Source organism: Sciurus carolinensis, chromosome 5 (genome assembly GCF_902686445.1).
Source record: "Sciurus carolinensis chromosome 5, mSciCar1.2, whole genome shotgun sequence".
NCBI lineage: Eukaryota > Metazoa > Chordata > Mammalia > Rodentia > Sciuridae > Sciurus > Sciurus carolinensis.
The window spans coordinates 148,555,013-148,571,344 of NC_062217.1; the positions used below are offsets into that span (position 1 = coordinate 148,555,013).

At 42.2% G+C, this 16,332-nt stretch overlaps 1 protein-coding gene across 3 annotated transcripts in view; it reads right to left on the minus strand.

Annotated features, from left to right (window-relative positions):
• Nucleotides 1–6,299: 6,299 nt before the first annotated feature.
• Nucleotides 6,300–16,332, minus strand: part of Cpn1 (carboxypeptidase N subunit 1) — a 29,174-nt gene continuing 19,141 nt past the window's right edge. For 2 of the 3 annotated variants that reach the window (XM_047553492.1, XM_047553491.1), the window contains 4 exons: nucleotides 15,464–15,603; nucleotides 12,852–12,951; nucleotides 10,345–10,463; nucleotides 6,300–6,900 (listed from right to left, as the gene is read on the minus strand). In XM_047553492.1, coding sequence (XP_047409448.1) covers nucleotides 6,751–6,900; nucleotides 10,345–10,463; nucleotides 12,852–12,951; nucleotides 15,464–15,603 — 509 coding nt within the window. In that variant the 3' untranslated portion in view covers nucleotides 6,300–6,750. Of the gene's footprint in view, nucleotides 6,901–10,344; nucleotides 10,491–12,851; nucleotides 12,952–15,463; nucleotides 15,604–16,332 lie in introns of those variants that run through there. The other variant, XM_047553493.1, reaches the window with a different exon arrangement.

The window sequence follows — 16,332 nt, forward strand, 5'->3', positions numbered from 1 at the left end:
CTGACTCTTGCAAACTTATGGCCTATTTCATGTCCTCCACCCCAATATGATAATAATCTGTTTGAGATTAGTGTGCAACATTTCAAAGAAATGAGTCATCTGACTTCAGACTGTGTACTAAACCAAACAAAGGAGGGAACTGAGTGATGAAGTGGATTATGATTTTTTGGCCTCTGACAAGGCTGATCTCTATGGTAGAGTGGTTGGCTTCTTTTCTCCTCATGGATGATGAGTTTGTTGAAGGCAAGTCTACTGAATTATCTTTATATCTATTGTCTAGCAAGTGCCTGGCACATAGGTGTCCCTACTACATTATTTGTTGAACGATGGAATTTGCTTGAATTAAAAATCACAGTAATTTTTTTTTTTTGGTCCTGGGAATTGAACCCAGGGGCACGTAATCACTGAGGGGTATCCCTAACCTCTTTTTATTTTTTATTTTGAGACAGGGTCTCAGTAAGTTGCTGAGGCTGGTCTCAAACTTGCAATTCTGCCAGAGCCTCTCAAGTCACTGGGATTACAGGTGTGTGCCACCACACCTGGCAAATCACAATAAAATGTAAATGGTGCTTAAATTCAACAAAATAGTCATTTCCCCCCTCCTACCTTCCATTCCTCTTTATTTGGTAACAGTGTTTTGACTTTCTTCCCTATCCCTCTACACCTTCCAGGAGTAGCATATGGCTCAAGGCTGACCAATCAGAGTCATTATGATAGTTTTAGGGACAGGCACATAATCCAGTTCATGTCATTGAGAGTCAAGCCCAAGGATCAATAGCTTGTGACTAGGTTGGTAGAATATAAACTTGAAGATGTTGTTGGTCATCTTGTCCCCTCGTGAGCAGAGATTGTGTGAGAAAGAAGTTACTGTCAAAAATAATGAAATCCAGAAATGAACACATATGCTAGACCACATAAAGGAAACTGTGTGTCTGAAGTCCCTACTTACAAATTTTTAGTTATGTAAGACACTAAAAGTTTCATTTTACAATTACTGGCTCACAAATGTTAATCTAAAATGAAACATTTTGCTGTTCCTAGCAAAAATGAGAAACATTTTTGATTTATGAGATTTTTTTTTAATGTTAAGATGCAACTTTCCTAAGTTTTGGCATTCAAGTTATTTATGAATCAATGGTGATAGTAGATAGCAACTGAATTTTTTTCTAATTGTCCTTAACAGAAAATTTGAAAGCTGGCCCAAAATAGACAGTTAGTAGATCCGTTATCCCTCCATTAAAAAAAAAAAAAGTGTATTGGTTTGTGAAATAAAAGTCTTCTATAAACTACATGTGTGTAAACATTAAAAAAAAAATAAAATTGTAGTCATTTCTTTGGCTTATTCATACTTCATCTCATTCCAGAAAGGATTTATGGAAACTAATTAACTCCTTTGATCTGATGGTCGGCATGAAGGCTCCATTCCAAAGACCTTGCTGGGCACAACCTAAAAGGAAGTCAAAGAGGTCTTTTGTCCCTCTGCCTGTGGGGTGAATATTGATCCAAGGAATGATTTTACTTGTCACCTCCCCCAGGACTGTGCAATAGGAGGCAGCAGAGACAAGCAACACCCCTGCAGACTTCACCTGAGGACTGCAGGCCCCCTCAGGTGACCCCACCTGAGGCCCAATCAGGGGCAAGGGTGAAAGGGTGCAGGGAGTCATGACATGAAGACAATGTAGATAGGAGAACGGAAGACCCCTGAGTGGAGGGCCCCTGGGGAGTAATGAGAGGAGAGCTGATGGGGGGGGCCTTTCTAAATGGTGAAATTTTAGTTTTAGGAGAAGGGAGGGAACTGATGTTTACTTAGGCATCTGCCCAGGGGGAACATTTACTCATGGTTTAATAGCCAGAATGAAGCTAGTGTTGAAGTAGAAATGAAGCCATGGCCCAGGCAGGAGGTGGGCATGAAGGGGCGGGAGCAGGGTGTGTGACAGGAATGTGTGCGCTAGACAAACCATGGAGAAGATGTCTCTCTGGACACAAAAACTTTGACTTCTCCAGTTCTGATGGCAGATTTGCAGGCCCACTTTCTAGATCCTTGTTTTTGAGATGACTGGTCCAGGTTAGGGGTGTATTCTGTTGCCATGGAAAAAGTGAGTCTTACTGGTTCACTTAAGACTAGACTTAGTGTGGTTTGGATGCTACACCGTTGGACCTATGCTGAGTGAGACTTTTAGCATGTTGAGATGGTAAATCAGGAAACGAAGTGTGTGTATGCGTGCACACACACATGCACATAGGCACAATTAGAGCCAAGAGATGTAGCTATTGGAACCAGCCAGACTCTTCCCTGCCTCGGGGTTCTTGGGCTTGCTACTTCTGCCTGGAGCTTTCATCCTGTCCTTTTTGAGTCTTCCTTCTTGTCCTTTTCATATCAGTCCAGTATCACCTCTTCAGATAGGCCTTCCCTGAATATCCTACATCAAAATCCTCCACCGTGGCGCAGGCCTGTAATCCCAGCGACTCGGAGGCTGAGACAGGAGGATCATGAGTTCAAAGCCAGACTCAGCAATTTAGGGAGGCCCTAAGCAACTTAGCAAGACTCTGTTTCAAAATAAAATATAAAATGGGCTGGGATGTGACTCAGTGGTTAAATACCCCTGAATTCAATCCCTGGTACCAAAAAAAAAAAAAAAATCCTCTTATTTCCTTTCTCACTTTCTCTTCTCAGATACTAATTTGTGTATTAACTTGTCTAATTCTTGGTCTCTCCCTCCGAATCTCTCCAACTCCAAGAAAGTAGAAATCATGTCTCCCTGGCTGGCCCACTATCTCCCCACTCTTAACACAGGGTCAGATCCATAAGTGGGACTCAACTTTTTATTGGAAGAATAAATAAATTGCTCTGTATTATACCTTGATCCCTTTCTACCCAAGGAACATTTCTGATACCAAATGTGTGGCATTTTCCCACACCCACCATTAATTTTCCAAACCTTTGGACTAAATGGGTATTCAATAATTTAATTTCATTCTGACATTAACTACCCAGAGTTATTGTCAACCCCACAGGTTAAAAGGCTCTGTCCCACAAATTGCCCTTGCCTTAGATGACAGTCAAAGGTCCAGGCCTCCACACTTCAGAGTAACTCTAAGTTAGGGTTCATCTACCTCCTTGGTTTGATCATGTGCTAGAACAGCTCACAGAACTCAGGAAAGCGCTTTACTTACTATTATCAGTTTGTTATAAAGGATACAAAGGAACAGCCAGTTGAGGAAGTACTTAGGGTTCCCAGCACAGGGAACCTGTGGAGGTGGGGTGCACACCACCCAGAGCAGGTGGCATGCTCATCAGCCCAGAAACTCTTTCAACCCTTAATTTTTGGGTTGAAAAAATCCTTCACATAGGATTGATTAAATCACTGGCCATTGGTGATGAACTCAAGCCCCTGCCCCACTCTCCTCCTGGAGGGCTGTGTGTAAGCTCTGCCCCTCTGATCACACAATTGGTTCCTTTGGTAGCCAGCCCCATAGGGAGGATATTTGGTGATCCAGCCACCAATTTGTGAATACTAACTCAGGTGTGGATGAAACTCTGGACTTGTTATGAATGTATAGCACCCCTAGATCACCTAGCACCCCTGTCACTTAAGAAGTTACAAGGGTTTTAGAAGCTCTATGCTGGGGGACAAAATCCAAGTGTGTACTTATTGGGTCACATAAGATCATGCTCTGAATCCATACCCTGGATATTTAACAGAAATAAACGTGACGCCACAGTATTGGGATCTTACTGTTTTAGAGAACCATTTCAAATTGTGAAACTGTGTGGTTCTTCCAGAGGGCTCCCTCTCCACTTGCTTTTCCATGTGTCCTGGAAGTGAAGAGAAGAGGCCGGGGTATTGCACACTGTTCCCTGAGTTTGATCCTTTGGAGAAGGGAGGAGAGCTTTGGAAGGTCTGTGATCCTGTCTGGAGAGTCTCTGGACACTGATAACTTTCTCTTACTTTAGCATCTGTGTTGGTGCCAAAGGTGCATTTCTATCACCCATTAACAAGCAATTGGTGCAAATAATGGGAACCAGCAAATACAGCTGCTATGCCAAGACTGACAGACATCTGTGCTTTTTAGGGACAGAAAACGTCCAAGTTGCCTACTGGGTTAAGTTGACCACACCTGTCTTCTTATTTTTAAAATGGGGTATGTTTTGTTTATTTCTGTTTTGTTTTATATATATTCACTGAAGATAGGAGTCTGGCCGCTATACACTCAGTGTGATAATGGTTCCTCATTTTTGTCTTATTCATTTATATTCTACCTTATTTGTGAAAAAATAGGAAATAGGGAGGGCTTATAGTTTTCAATGACAGCATAATAAATTAGCCTGTTTAGAGGTTCAGAACCACACCAGTGTATTATTATCTCACCATTGCTATTGGTCTGGAATCAGGGCAGTTCATTAGATCCTCTGCTCAGGTCTCACAAAGCTGCCGTTAAGGAGTTGGCTAAAGTTTATTCGATTGTTGGTGGAATTCACTTCCTTTGGCTGTATGACCTTGTCCCAGTTTTCTTACTAGCTGTTGGTTGGGACCTCACTCAACTCCTAGAAGTTCTCCTAGGACTTCCTCCTAGGCTGTTCCTCTTCAATGACAGTTCACAATCCAGCTGTCTGCCTTCTCCTTCCAAAGCCAAAGAAAATGTTCTGCTTTTAAAGGGTTCATCTGATTAGATTAGGCCCACCCAAGATGATCTCCCTTTTTGATTAACTCAAAATTGACTGACTTGGAACCTTGATTACATCTGCAATGTTCTTTGGTCATATAATGTATAATACTTGTGAGAGTATTGTCATATTTATGGATTTCACCCACATGCAAAGGAAAGGGATCATACAAGGACAAGGGTCCTCAGGAGCCATGTGAGAATTATGTCTACCAAGGTTTCTAGTTTAAAAAGATGAGAATGAACCTATTTATACTAGATAAAAGATGAAAAATAACAAAAGAGAAGGAGAAAAACATGAAAGTGATCTTGAAGATCATCCATTCAGCACATGTGTCTGATGTGTTTATTTATGCCAGGCATTATTCCCAGTGCCGGGCAAATGGAGATACAGACAGGTTGGCCACAGCTTACGCCAGCAGAGGCCTACTACCAGAAACCTCCATGGGGTCCAGCAAAGGTCCAAATGGCACGAAGTGTCATTCAGTCTAAAAACTGGGAGTTCCTTTGTCTTCTCAAGAGGGATGGGAATCACTGTATCATAAAATCTTTAATTTGGAAGGAAAAGTGCCAAGAAGAGTAAGGAACAAATAAATGTCTTCTAGTACTTGAGGTTAATGAAATTTTAAAAAGATAAGAGGGCTTCATTCAATCTCTCAGGAAACTGTTCCACTTCCAAATGCATCTTCGTACCCCTAGATCCTTGATGTCATTGGATTCATCTTACAGTTGTCCAGCCTGACGCGTGACAAGCCTCTGAGGATGGTGTGGGGCAGGACTTGCCTCTCCCTCCTGGTTTATGAGATCATCAATTTTAATCCCCACAAACCCCAAGTGAGGTAGATATTATTTCTTTTTTTCCCCTCAGATAAATAACTATGACTCAGAGAAGATTTAATTTGCTCAAGGTCACACAGCAAATAAGGAGCAGAGTAAGGATTAAAACCCAAGTCTGTCAGAGTTCAAAACCCAAGGCCTTAACTACCCCTATAGTACATACCGCCTATCCAGGCTGGCGTACTGTGTGGAAGATTTTCTCTTTAAAATAAAGCTGTAGCTCAGGAGACTGAGGCAAGAGGATTTCAAGTTCAAAAACCAGCCTCAGCAACTTAGCAAAACCCTAAGTAACTCATCGAGACCCTCTCTCAAAATAAAAAATAAAAAGGAGCTGGGGATGCAGCTCCATGGTTAAGCACCCCTGGGTTCAATCATCATCATCATCATCATCATCATCATCATAAAGCTGTAGCTAGGCATGGTGACACATACTTGTAATCCAGAGACTTGGAAGGCTGAAGCAGGAGGATTGTAAGTTCAAGGCCAGCCTTAGGATCTTAGTGAGACCTTCAGCTACTTAGTGCAATCCTATCTCAAAATAAAAAAATACAAAGGACTGGAGATGTAGCTCAGTGGTAAAGTGTCCCTGGGTCTAATACATAGTACCCAAAATAAATAAATATAAAATAAAATAAACTCTAGGTATCAAATAAAAAGGGTGTGAGTCAGGAAAATGCTAGACTCAAAGTTAGAGGAACTTCTTTCGTGTCCTTAACTCTGCCCTCTCTTGGCCCCACTAATTCTGATTTTATACCTTATCCATTTTTGTGTTGCTAGAACAAAACAGTGAGGCTGGATAACTCATAAAGTAAAGAGGTTTATTTGGCTCATGGTTCTGATGGTCGAAGGGTCAAAACAGCATGGCAGTGGTGCCCTGGCTGAGTCACAACATGTGGAGAAATGGAGAAGGAATTGGCCTCGTGCAGAAAGGGCCAGGCATGTGGGGAGGCCCCACTTTATCACAACCCCCTCTTGAGGGGCCAACCAGGCAGAAGCCTTGGATGCAGGGGGACAGGGCCTAAGCCAAATCCCAGAACGGGAAACTTGAAACCGCAGGCTGCGTGTGTAGGACTGCAACTGTGTGTGGATTCCTTTGACGTTGGCCTAGAGAAGGCTTTCTCCCAGAACACGTGAAAACCATCGGGACTGTTCCTGATATGCTTTATATTTAAATATGTCTCAGATAAAAAAAAAAAATAGAAAGCATGCCTCATGGGATTTGAGAGCAGGAAGGAAGCTCAGTGGGCTTCAGGCAGGGCCCCTGTGCGGCTGCTTCCTGGCCCCATCTTTCTTTTTGGTTATTCGAGGCTGGGCCTTCACTCTGCTTCCTTGCCCTCCACCCGGAGCCTTCTTTGCAGGGTTTACTTGAGTGATGCTTCTCTTGAGGTAGAAGTTAACCTGGAAGGGGAAAAGCAGAACTTAGGAGGCCAGTTTGGATTCTTCTTTACCACAGTTCCAGGTTCCAAGGAGAGTTGGGAGAATTACGCTGTAGTGGTGTCCTACAGACTTGGCTAATAGTCCCCCCAAATTGGTGTCCAATCACTGGTGACACATAGGTGTGTCTAGATGAACTAAACATACTTTTATTTTATATGAATTAGAAAAATTTTATCTACACCCCAAACCATCATTTCACCAATATTGTTGCTTAGGACAAGAACTAGAATTGTTGGTCCCTGATATCTGTTTCCTTCACGCTGACTGTATGAGTCACAGGTGCCCTGCTCAGGCATGCCACTGTGTGTTTCAGACCTTCGGAACTAAATTCCCTGCCCTGCTGTTTGGCAACAGAGACAGCAGAGGTGACGGAGACTGCCCATGGGTTTTTGGACCCTAAACTTCCATGGGCATGAATGCATCCTTTTGAGGGCTATGTGACACTTCCCTTCTGGCCACAGCATGCAGATGGAAAGATGCCTTGGAGTGTGGGATACTCTGGGTGTGGAGGAGCTGTACAGCCCTTGCAGGCAGGGAAAGAAGAGGGAGCAGCACAGTGTCTTGACAGCTCCCCTGGGGCGATCCTGGCTGCCCCACCCTTGGAACAGGCTGAGCCGCTGGAGCCAGCTGGGAGTGGAAAACAGGCCACCGATGGAGAGGCCTCTCCATGGGGTTATTTCCTGCACAGAAATCCACAGCCAGTTCTTTACTAGTTCTCCAAAGAGGTGGGGGCAGGGGAGGCAGAGCCAACTGCAATGTGTCATTTACTATTTCCTCTTTAGTAATACAGAAATCTGGGAGAGGGGAAAGAGGAGAGAGACAACAAAAGGAGGAAAGGACAGAGGAAAACGAAAGGAGCCACATGTGGAAGGTTGTGGGGGAAAGTAAGAGGGTACTGGAGCCTGGGAGGTATTTTAAAGCTTCTTGATTGTAACATGGAAACCCTTCTGTAAACAATCTTTTTTCTTTTTTTCTTTCTTCGGCCAGATGGCTGTCTGCTTTAGGATGGAAAGGGAAATGGATTCTTCTGTGATCAATAGATCTGATTCTTAGTTGTTACTGTATCTGAAAATTGTACCTAAAAGACAGATTTTTTTCCCCTCTGATATTTGACATAATTAAGAACCAGTAATGCTAATTTATTTAAATAATATGTGAAAAAGGAGGTGAAATACTTTGAAACAGAGTATGTTACTTGAGAGGTCTTTTGGTTGTTTGCATTCGGCATTGAATAAACTTGCTTGTAGCACAAGACCTATGTATACAGCTGCCTGCTGGTCATTTGGTTTTAGTGTATAACAAGGATACAGGGAAAGAGGATTCATTGGCTGGGAAATTGGGATCAGCTAACAGGTTGAAATGTAAGAGTTGCTCTTTTCTTCCTGCATCTGTGAGTAGAAGTAATGAATACCATGCAGGAGATGCGAGTAGAGGGACTAAAGGGAGGATTATCTAGAAATTTCAGAGTAATTCTCAAAGGACTTAAAAAGTAATTCCTTATTGTTATTCTGAAACAGCTTCTTCATGCTGAGAATAAAAACTACCCAGGCACTGGGCCAGGCACCAAGGAAGTTGAAGCTGACATCTTCTGTGACTAGCACTGTCTAGCTAAACCTGCATATGTCTATCACCTGGCTTTTGTTGGTATAAGATGTAACTGTTTCTGTAGGACCAGCAGAGAACAATCTAGTTGTCTGTCCCCAGTTTGATCAAACTGCATAAAATTCATTTTTCCTTTTTTATGTCATTTGCTTATTTCTTATGCATGCAGGCAGCCAACTCTGACCAACCGGGATCTAGGCAGGCTTACTATCTTGGCTGCTGGTAAAAATCCATATGTCAAAACAAGAGGTTATGAACACAGATTGAAAGGCTCTGACACAATGGATGAGGAGGCAGCCTGGAGAGCCTGCCATAGGTTCCAGTCCTGGCTCCCATCACTTCCTCACTGCGTGATGTTATTCAAGTTTCTTGTCTAAGTTTCAGTGTCCTCAGCCACACATGGGGACACTTATGTCTACCTCATAGAGTTATTGAGAAGGTTCAGTGAGATAATTCTAGAAAACTCTTTGTGCTACTTTTCTTAAAGGAGGGAAGATTTATTTTGGCTCACAGTTTCAGATTTCAATCAGTGGTGGGCTGGCTATGTTACTTTTAGGCCTGTAGTGAGGTCGAAGATCATGGTGGAAGAATGTGGCAGAGAAAGCTACTCACCACTCATAAGCAGGGAAGGAGGAGGAAGGTTGGGGACAAGGCATACCCTTCCAGGCCATGTCCCCAATGACCTACTTCCTCCAACCAGGTTCCCCACTTCCTGAAGCATCTGCCACCTCCCAACAATGCCATCAGCTATGAATCCATCTATGGATCAATCCATTGATGAGGTCAGAGCCTTCATTATCCAACCGATTCTCAAGAGACCCAACACTGAACATTGTTGCATTGGGGACCAAGCCTTCAACACCTGAGACTTTGGGGACATTACTACATTTAAAATGCTGAGATGCTTGACTGCAGTGTGTTAAGGAAAGGAAGAGGGAGGGACTACTAAGTTCTAGAGTTGTGTAGAGAAGGAAAAGGACAGAGTGAGGAGGCCCTGGGATATGCCAACTGTAGGAAACAGGGTTGTAGATGTTCATTAAATAGAATTGACTCCTTTTTCCTCATTTGAAAAAATCTGAGGATTAATGTCCATGTCCTCTGCTTCCCTTTAAGCTCTGGAACCTTATCTAATATGACCTAAAGTGAAAATTTCCAGACTGTAAATCAAAAAGGTTCTTTGCCTTTCATCCTATTCATAAAGGAAAGCAGTGGAGAGATGAATGTTAGAGTCGACTACTTAGAGAGCAGCAGGCTTTGGGCAGAGGCAAGCAGAAACCAAGACTGTGTGAGCTGACCGGGCACCCAAGCGCTGGCAGAGCACCACCCGGTGGTATTCCTTGCTTAGGGATCAAGGAATGCAACTGGGAAGCCCAGGGAATCTGTGGAAGAGCTCCAGGATTGACATGTTGAGCACTTCTTATGTGTCAGCCACTGTACTAAACACTGGTTGTGCACTTTCTCTTTTGAACCTCTTGTGAAGGTGGCACCATTAGCCTTAGGAAGAAACCGAGGATGAGAGAGATCAGGCAATTTATTCAAGGTCGGTGGGCAAATACGCTGGATTTAAAATCATACAGTCCTTCTCACGATGATGCTGTGTTCAACAGAAGAGTGAGAAAAAGCCAAAAGGAAGTGGAGAAGGAAACAAAAGGAGAACAAGAAAAATTAGGATACAAAAGCAGTGAATTTCTTTTTTAATGGTGAAAGAGGGATGCTCAGACAAGATTAGAACTAAGCAATCAGTTGTTTAAAACATGGAATAAATGATATATATAGTGTTCTGTAAAGCTCAGCAGAACTCACCAGTGTTGGTTTCCCGGGATGCACAATCACATTTTCTGTCAGTGGGTCAAATCCAGGTGCTGTGGCAGTGACAGTATAGGTACCTGGGAGCAGCAGTCGGAAGTAATCACCTTGTTCACCTAACAGTGACAAGGATGTGACTCAGTCTGCTGATTAAAAACATGCCCCAAATGGAACCTTGTTATGAAGAGTGATCTGGAGGTTTCAGATGACTACAGACAGCTTGGTTTTTCTTAACAGCAGGATGAAATTGGTGAAGCACTAAATTGACTGTAAGGATACTCCTCAATAGACGGAGCCCCTAGGAAAATTGTAATTCAGTCCATTGTGCTTCACACTGAAAGTATTGTGTTCCATTCTAGACCTTGTATTTTAATACAAATTCATGTCTACTATAGGGTCACTAGAAGAAAGAATAGGTTAAAATGTTTAATATTTTGCCTGATTAAGTAAACTGAGACCTGTTTTAATATTTGAAAACTTATAAAGTCACTGTGAAAAAATGATCTCTACCTAAAGAAATAGGAATGAGAACTATAGAGTTAAGTTGCTAGATAAAAGCAGAAACTATTGTAATAAACAGAGCTATCCAAAAAAATGTCTGATTTGTGAAATTGGGAACACTCAGGCAGATGCTGAATCAGAGGCCCTAGAAAAGCTACATGGTTGAGCTGTGTAAAACCTGCCTTAATAGCCACTGCAGCACTGGCTTGGACAATCAGTGGTAAGAGATACTGTGAGCATGTAATTTTATGTATAAGTAGGAAGGCTTAATAAATGATTGCTAATGCTCTGATTTTGAGAATCATATTTCTTCCATCACCTTCAAAATAAGTCTGCTTCTCTGTGGCAGGAATGCAGCATTATAGCCAACTGTGATGGTGCTTGCAAAAATTTTAGTGTGCAGCAATGATTAATTGAAATAATAAATGCAATAAAGAATGGTACAGGCGGGCTGGGGTTGTAGCTCAGTGGTAGATCACTTGCCTAGCATGTGTGAGGCACTGGGTTCAATTCTCAGAACCACATATAAATAAATAAATAATAAATAAAGATCCATTGAAAATGAAAAAAATATATATATATAAAAGAATGGTACAGGCAATAAAGAAGTCTTTTTTCTATTACCTATTAAATGTCTGCAATTTACTTTAAAATACTTTAGCAAAGGCAGAGTGTTTTGATGCATATGTTGGATAGTTTAAGTTATACCCCAGGGCTGCCATTTTCTTAATTGGGGGCTTACACTTAGAAGTGGAGAGCAAATGTTTTACCAGAAAGGCCTCATTCCAGATGCAGGTAGGAAGAAGGATTCAACTATCTTTTTCCGTAATTGACTCTACGTGCTTTGCTAAGTAGCAAAATGAATTTTAGCAACAGATCTCTTTCACTAGTGAAATGTTATTTATTAGCACAGTGAGTGTTGGGAAGTGAGCACTTATTGGTGAAATGAGTGATGTTCACTATCAGTGGCTGGAATGTTTCAGGGACATTCCTCTCCCTTGCTTATTATTATGGGATAAAAATCTAAAAAGTCCTGAAGCCTGTGCTCTTGGGAGCAATCTCAAGCTCCGGGATGCCTGAAGTTGGATCCATAACTGGTCCTGGGCCTGGACACTGGGCTGAAGGATTCCAGTAGTCTGATGCCTGATCATGAGGCTATAGAATTCTGCTTTTAGAATACTGCCTTTGTCTTGAATAGACGTTTGATTGAAGCTGTGTTGGGATCACCTTAAAGAATATTGAGATTTCATCCAGCTTAAACAGATGGCTTGCACTGTAAAAATGCCTGCGTGGAAATAAATGTTTGTGTGGTAAAATGTGGCTGAGCCTTGCTGTATTGAGGCTGTGGGGAGGTAGGCAAATCTTACCTACCCTTAACCATTGGTAACTACTGCTATTCATTAAAAACAAACAAGAAAACCCTGCCATTGTGCATAACCAATCTGAGCTAGGTCTGTTTGCAATACCGTTCTTCCATGAGATCATTCTATACCCTTTAAGGAGGTCTCAGGTAGCTCCAAGATCTCTCTCTACCACCAATCTTGCTCTGCAGCAAGCCCATAGAACCAATCTTGCTAATTTTTGTCTGAGTGGACATGTATGGAAATGCCTGAGTCAGGAACAAAGCTAAACAGACTCATAGTCCTTTTCTTTTCTATACTATTTTCACTCCAGTTTGTGAGCTATTCTACCCTCCAGGCCAGAAATATCCTAACCAAGTTGTATGCGGCAGTGACTCCTGAACTCTGACAGAAGTTACTTTTCATTTTTCCCCCTGGTCCTTGCCTCTCAGGGATCACTTGTTTCACAAGCAAAAAAACAACAACAACAAAAATCCATTTAAATATCTTGGTTGCTTGGTTCAGCCTCTTAATTTACTTTCCCAATTTCCAATACCCTTTCTTCTTGGCCCTTCACCTCCAGTGTTCCTGGCTTATTATTGGACCCCAGTTCTCCTGATGATGTGTGGAAGCTCCTCCCACCCCCAAGTAGGGGCCGCCTACCTGCAGTGACATCATGATTAATCCCACTGACAGAAATGACAGCCCCTGTGAGATTATGATGATTCTCATCAAGCACCATGCCCTTGATGCCGTGGTGAACCTGCAGGAAGACGTTGGGAGCACGGAGTTAAGCTCATGGAGCCCTGGTAGGGTTTTTAGAGCATGGAAGCCCTTTCTCGTTTGCTTCACACTCCATCTGCCCAAGGGGGTAACAGCCGCTTACTTGGTCTCTTCGCTGCTCCTCCGCCCCAATTATCTCAACAGAACACAGCAACCCTGTTAAAACCTAAGTCAAATCATGTCACGCTCTACTCAAAACCCAACTCACTCAGAGCAGAGGTCATGGTTTAGGAGGGTCTGAAAAGCTGCAGTCCCTGTTGGCAAACTGCTTTCCTTGCTGATCACCCTCGCTTTACACCTGAAACCCGCTGAGAGTCCAGCCACGCTGCTGTCCTCAACTTGCATTTTCTTTTTTTTTTGTACCAGGGATTGAACCCAGGGGCACGTAACCACTGAGCCACATCCCCAGCCCTTTTTAATATTTTTACTTAGAGACAAGGGTCTCGCTGAATTGCTTAGGGCCCCGATGAGTTGCTGAAGCTGGCTTTGAACTTAGGATACTCCTGCGTCGGCCTCCCAAGCAGCTGGGATTATAGGTGTGCGCCACTGCACCTGGCCAGAACTTGCATTTTTTTTTTAACTAAAATTTTTAAAAATTGTGATAAAACATACATAACATAAAATGTACCATCTTAACCATTTTAAGTGTGCATTTCAGTGTTAATAAACATAGTCAGAACCAGCACTCATCCTTAGAACTCTTTTCATCTTGTAAAACTGAAACACTGTCCTCATTAAATAAAAATTCGCCATTCTCTCCTCTTTCTCCAGCCCTGGCAACCACCATTCTATTTTCCATCTCCAGATTTTGACTACTCTAAATATCTGATGTAAGTGGAATCGTACAGTATTTGCCCTTTTTTGGAAGGGGGTGGTACGGTACTGGGGACTGAACCCAGCAGTGCTGTACCAGTGAGCTATATCCCCAGTTCTTTTTAATTTTTATTTTGAAGCAGGGTCTTGCTGAGTTGCTCAGAGCCTTACTAAGAATTTGTGATCCTTCCTCAGCCTCCAGAGCTGCTGGGATTACAGGTGTGCACTACCACACCTGGCATATTTGCCTTTTTGTGACAGCTTATTTAACTTAGCATAATGTCCTCAAGGTTCATCCACAATGAGGCATGTATCAGAACTTCCTTCCTTTTGAAGGCTGAATAATATTCCATTATATGTATATACCACACTTTGTACATTTATCCATCAAGGGACTCTTGGGTTGCTTCCACTTTTTGACTATTATGAAAAATGCTACTATGATCAACAGCATGCAAATTCCTCTTTGAGATCCTGCTTTCCAGGCTTTGGTGTATACACCCAAAAGCAGTATTGCTGGCTCCTATGGTAACTCTATATATAATTTTGTGATGAACTTCCATAGTAGCTGTAACCGTTTTACATTCCCACCAACAGTATGCAGGGATTCCATTTTCTTCACATCCCCCCTAACACTTTGTAAGTGTATGTCTGGTACTAGGGATTGAACCCAGGAGAACTCTACCACTCACCTATACCCTGAGCCCCTTTTATTTTTTATCAAAACAGGGTCTCTCACCATCTATGTATAATATACTGAAATACATTTTATTGTCATGTATATCTAAAAAGAAAAAAGAAGATAGTTCTAAATTGCCAAAACTGTCCTTGAATTTGCAATCCTTTTACCCCAGCCTCCAGCATCATTGGGATTAGAGATGTGCCATTTTTATTTTTCTTTTCTGGTAGGTGCTATCCCAATTGGTGTGCAGAGCCAGGTGCAATGGTGCAGACCTATAATCCCAGTGACTCAAGAGGCTGAGGCAGGAGGATCCCAAGTTTGAGGCCAGCCTGGCCAATTTTACAAGACCCTTTCTCAAAATAAAAAATAAAAAGGACTGGGGATGTAGCCCTGTGGTAGAGTGCACCTGGTTCAATCCCTAGTACTGCAAAAGAAAAATAAAGTTCTCATGGGTGTGAGGTGGTACCTCATTTGGTATTGATCTGCATTTCCCCGATGATAAGTGACATTGAACATTTTTTGAAATGCTTGTTTTTGGTTTTATGGTTGTTTTTGTGTCCATTTTAGGGAACTTTCTTTCTTTTCTTTTTTTGCCCTGAATATCTGCATGATTCTCTCCCTCAACTCCTTGAAATCTTTGTTTAAAAGTCACCTTCCCTGTAAGGCTCTCTTTATAGCATCTCTCCTTTAACATGTTCTAAATTTACTTTCTTATTTTGCTTACTGTCTGTCCTCATTAGAATGAGGTTCTATATTGGCAGGGATATTTGTTTGTGTATTCGTTTATTCATAATTCCAAGCTCATAGTTAAGTGACTGGCAGATCATTGTGCTCTGCCATGTTCAATGAATGAATCTCACTGGGAGGAGCAACCAAAATCTGCACCGAGTGAGAGCAAAAGTCAGACCTGGCCTGACACAAAAAACAGAGCCTGTAACTGAGGAACACTTTTCTCTCTCTTTTTTGGTAACCATGAAAGGTGAACAATGAATCTCACCTGTTCCAAGAACTGGATTAGGGCTTCCCGATTGCCCAGCCACTCCCGCTGTAATTCCTCTTGGCGAGGGAACTTGTTGCAACTGAGTTCCAGCGTGATCTCAAAGCAGTTGGTATGGAGATAATTAAAGTCTTGCATTCCTAGGGGAAAGAGGGCAGTGGCACATTTGTACAACTAGGTTCCCACCCAAGGCCCCGCCTCATCTCTTTTTAATCACAATTTCTCCACCACCATCCTCACCACCTTCTTTTCTACCTCTCGATCTCTGTTTATTTTTCTCCTCCATAAAACCTTTCTCCTGGGTGGCACAGTGGTACAAGACTGTAATCCCAGCATTGCAGGAGGCTGAGGCAGGAGGACTGAAGTTTAAGGCCAGCCTCAACAACTGAGTGAGACCCTAAGCAAATTAGTGAGACCCTGTCTAAAAATAAAAAATAAAAAGGGCTGGGGATACGGCTCAGTGGTTTAGGTCCCTTAGGTTCAATCCCTGGTACAAAAAAAAAAAAAAAAGCTCTCTCCATGTTTCCATTTATACACCTTTCTCTCTTTTCCATTTCCTCTCTTCATTAATGCTCATTTTGCCATTTGCTTCCTCTCTACTTTTTCCATTTTATGGTTAAATTTCACTTCTTGTCTATCTTATCATTTCCAAAGCCTGATGATTAGCTGTGCCTTATTATTAGAACATGTGCATGTACTGCTTTGGGGAGAAGATTTTTCTTTTTAAATTACAATGTTTTTCAGATCTGGGAGGTTAAAAATGAGAAGAATATTTTGTTTTCACATCCCTCACCCTAACTGAGAACATGGTGATCTGAAAATAGTTCTCCCAGACAAACTGACTCATGAAAAAGCAGAAGGTAGCTGTA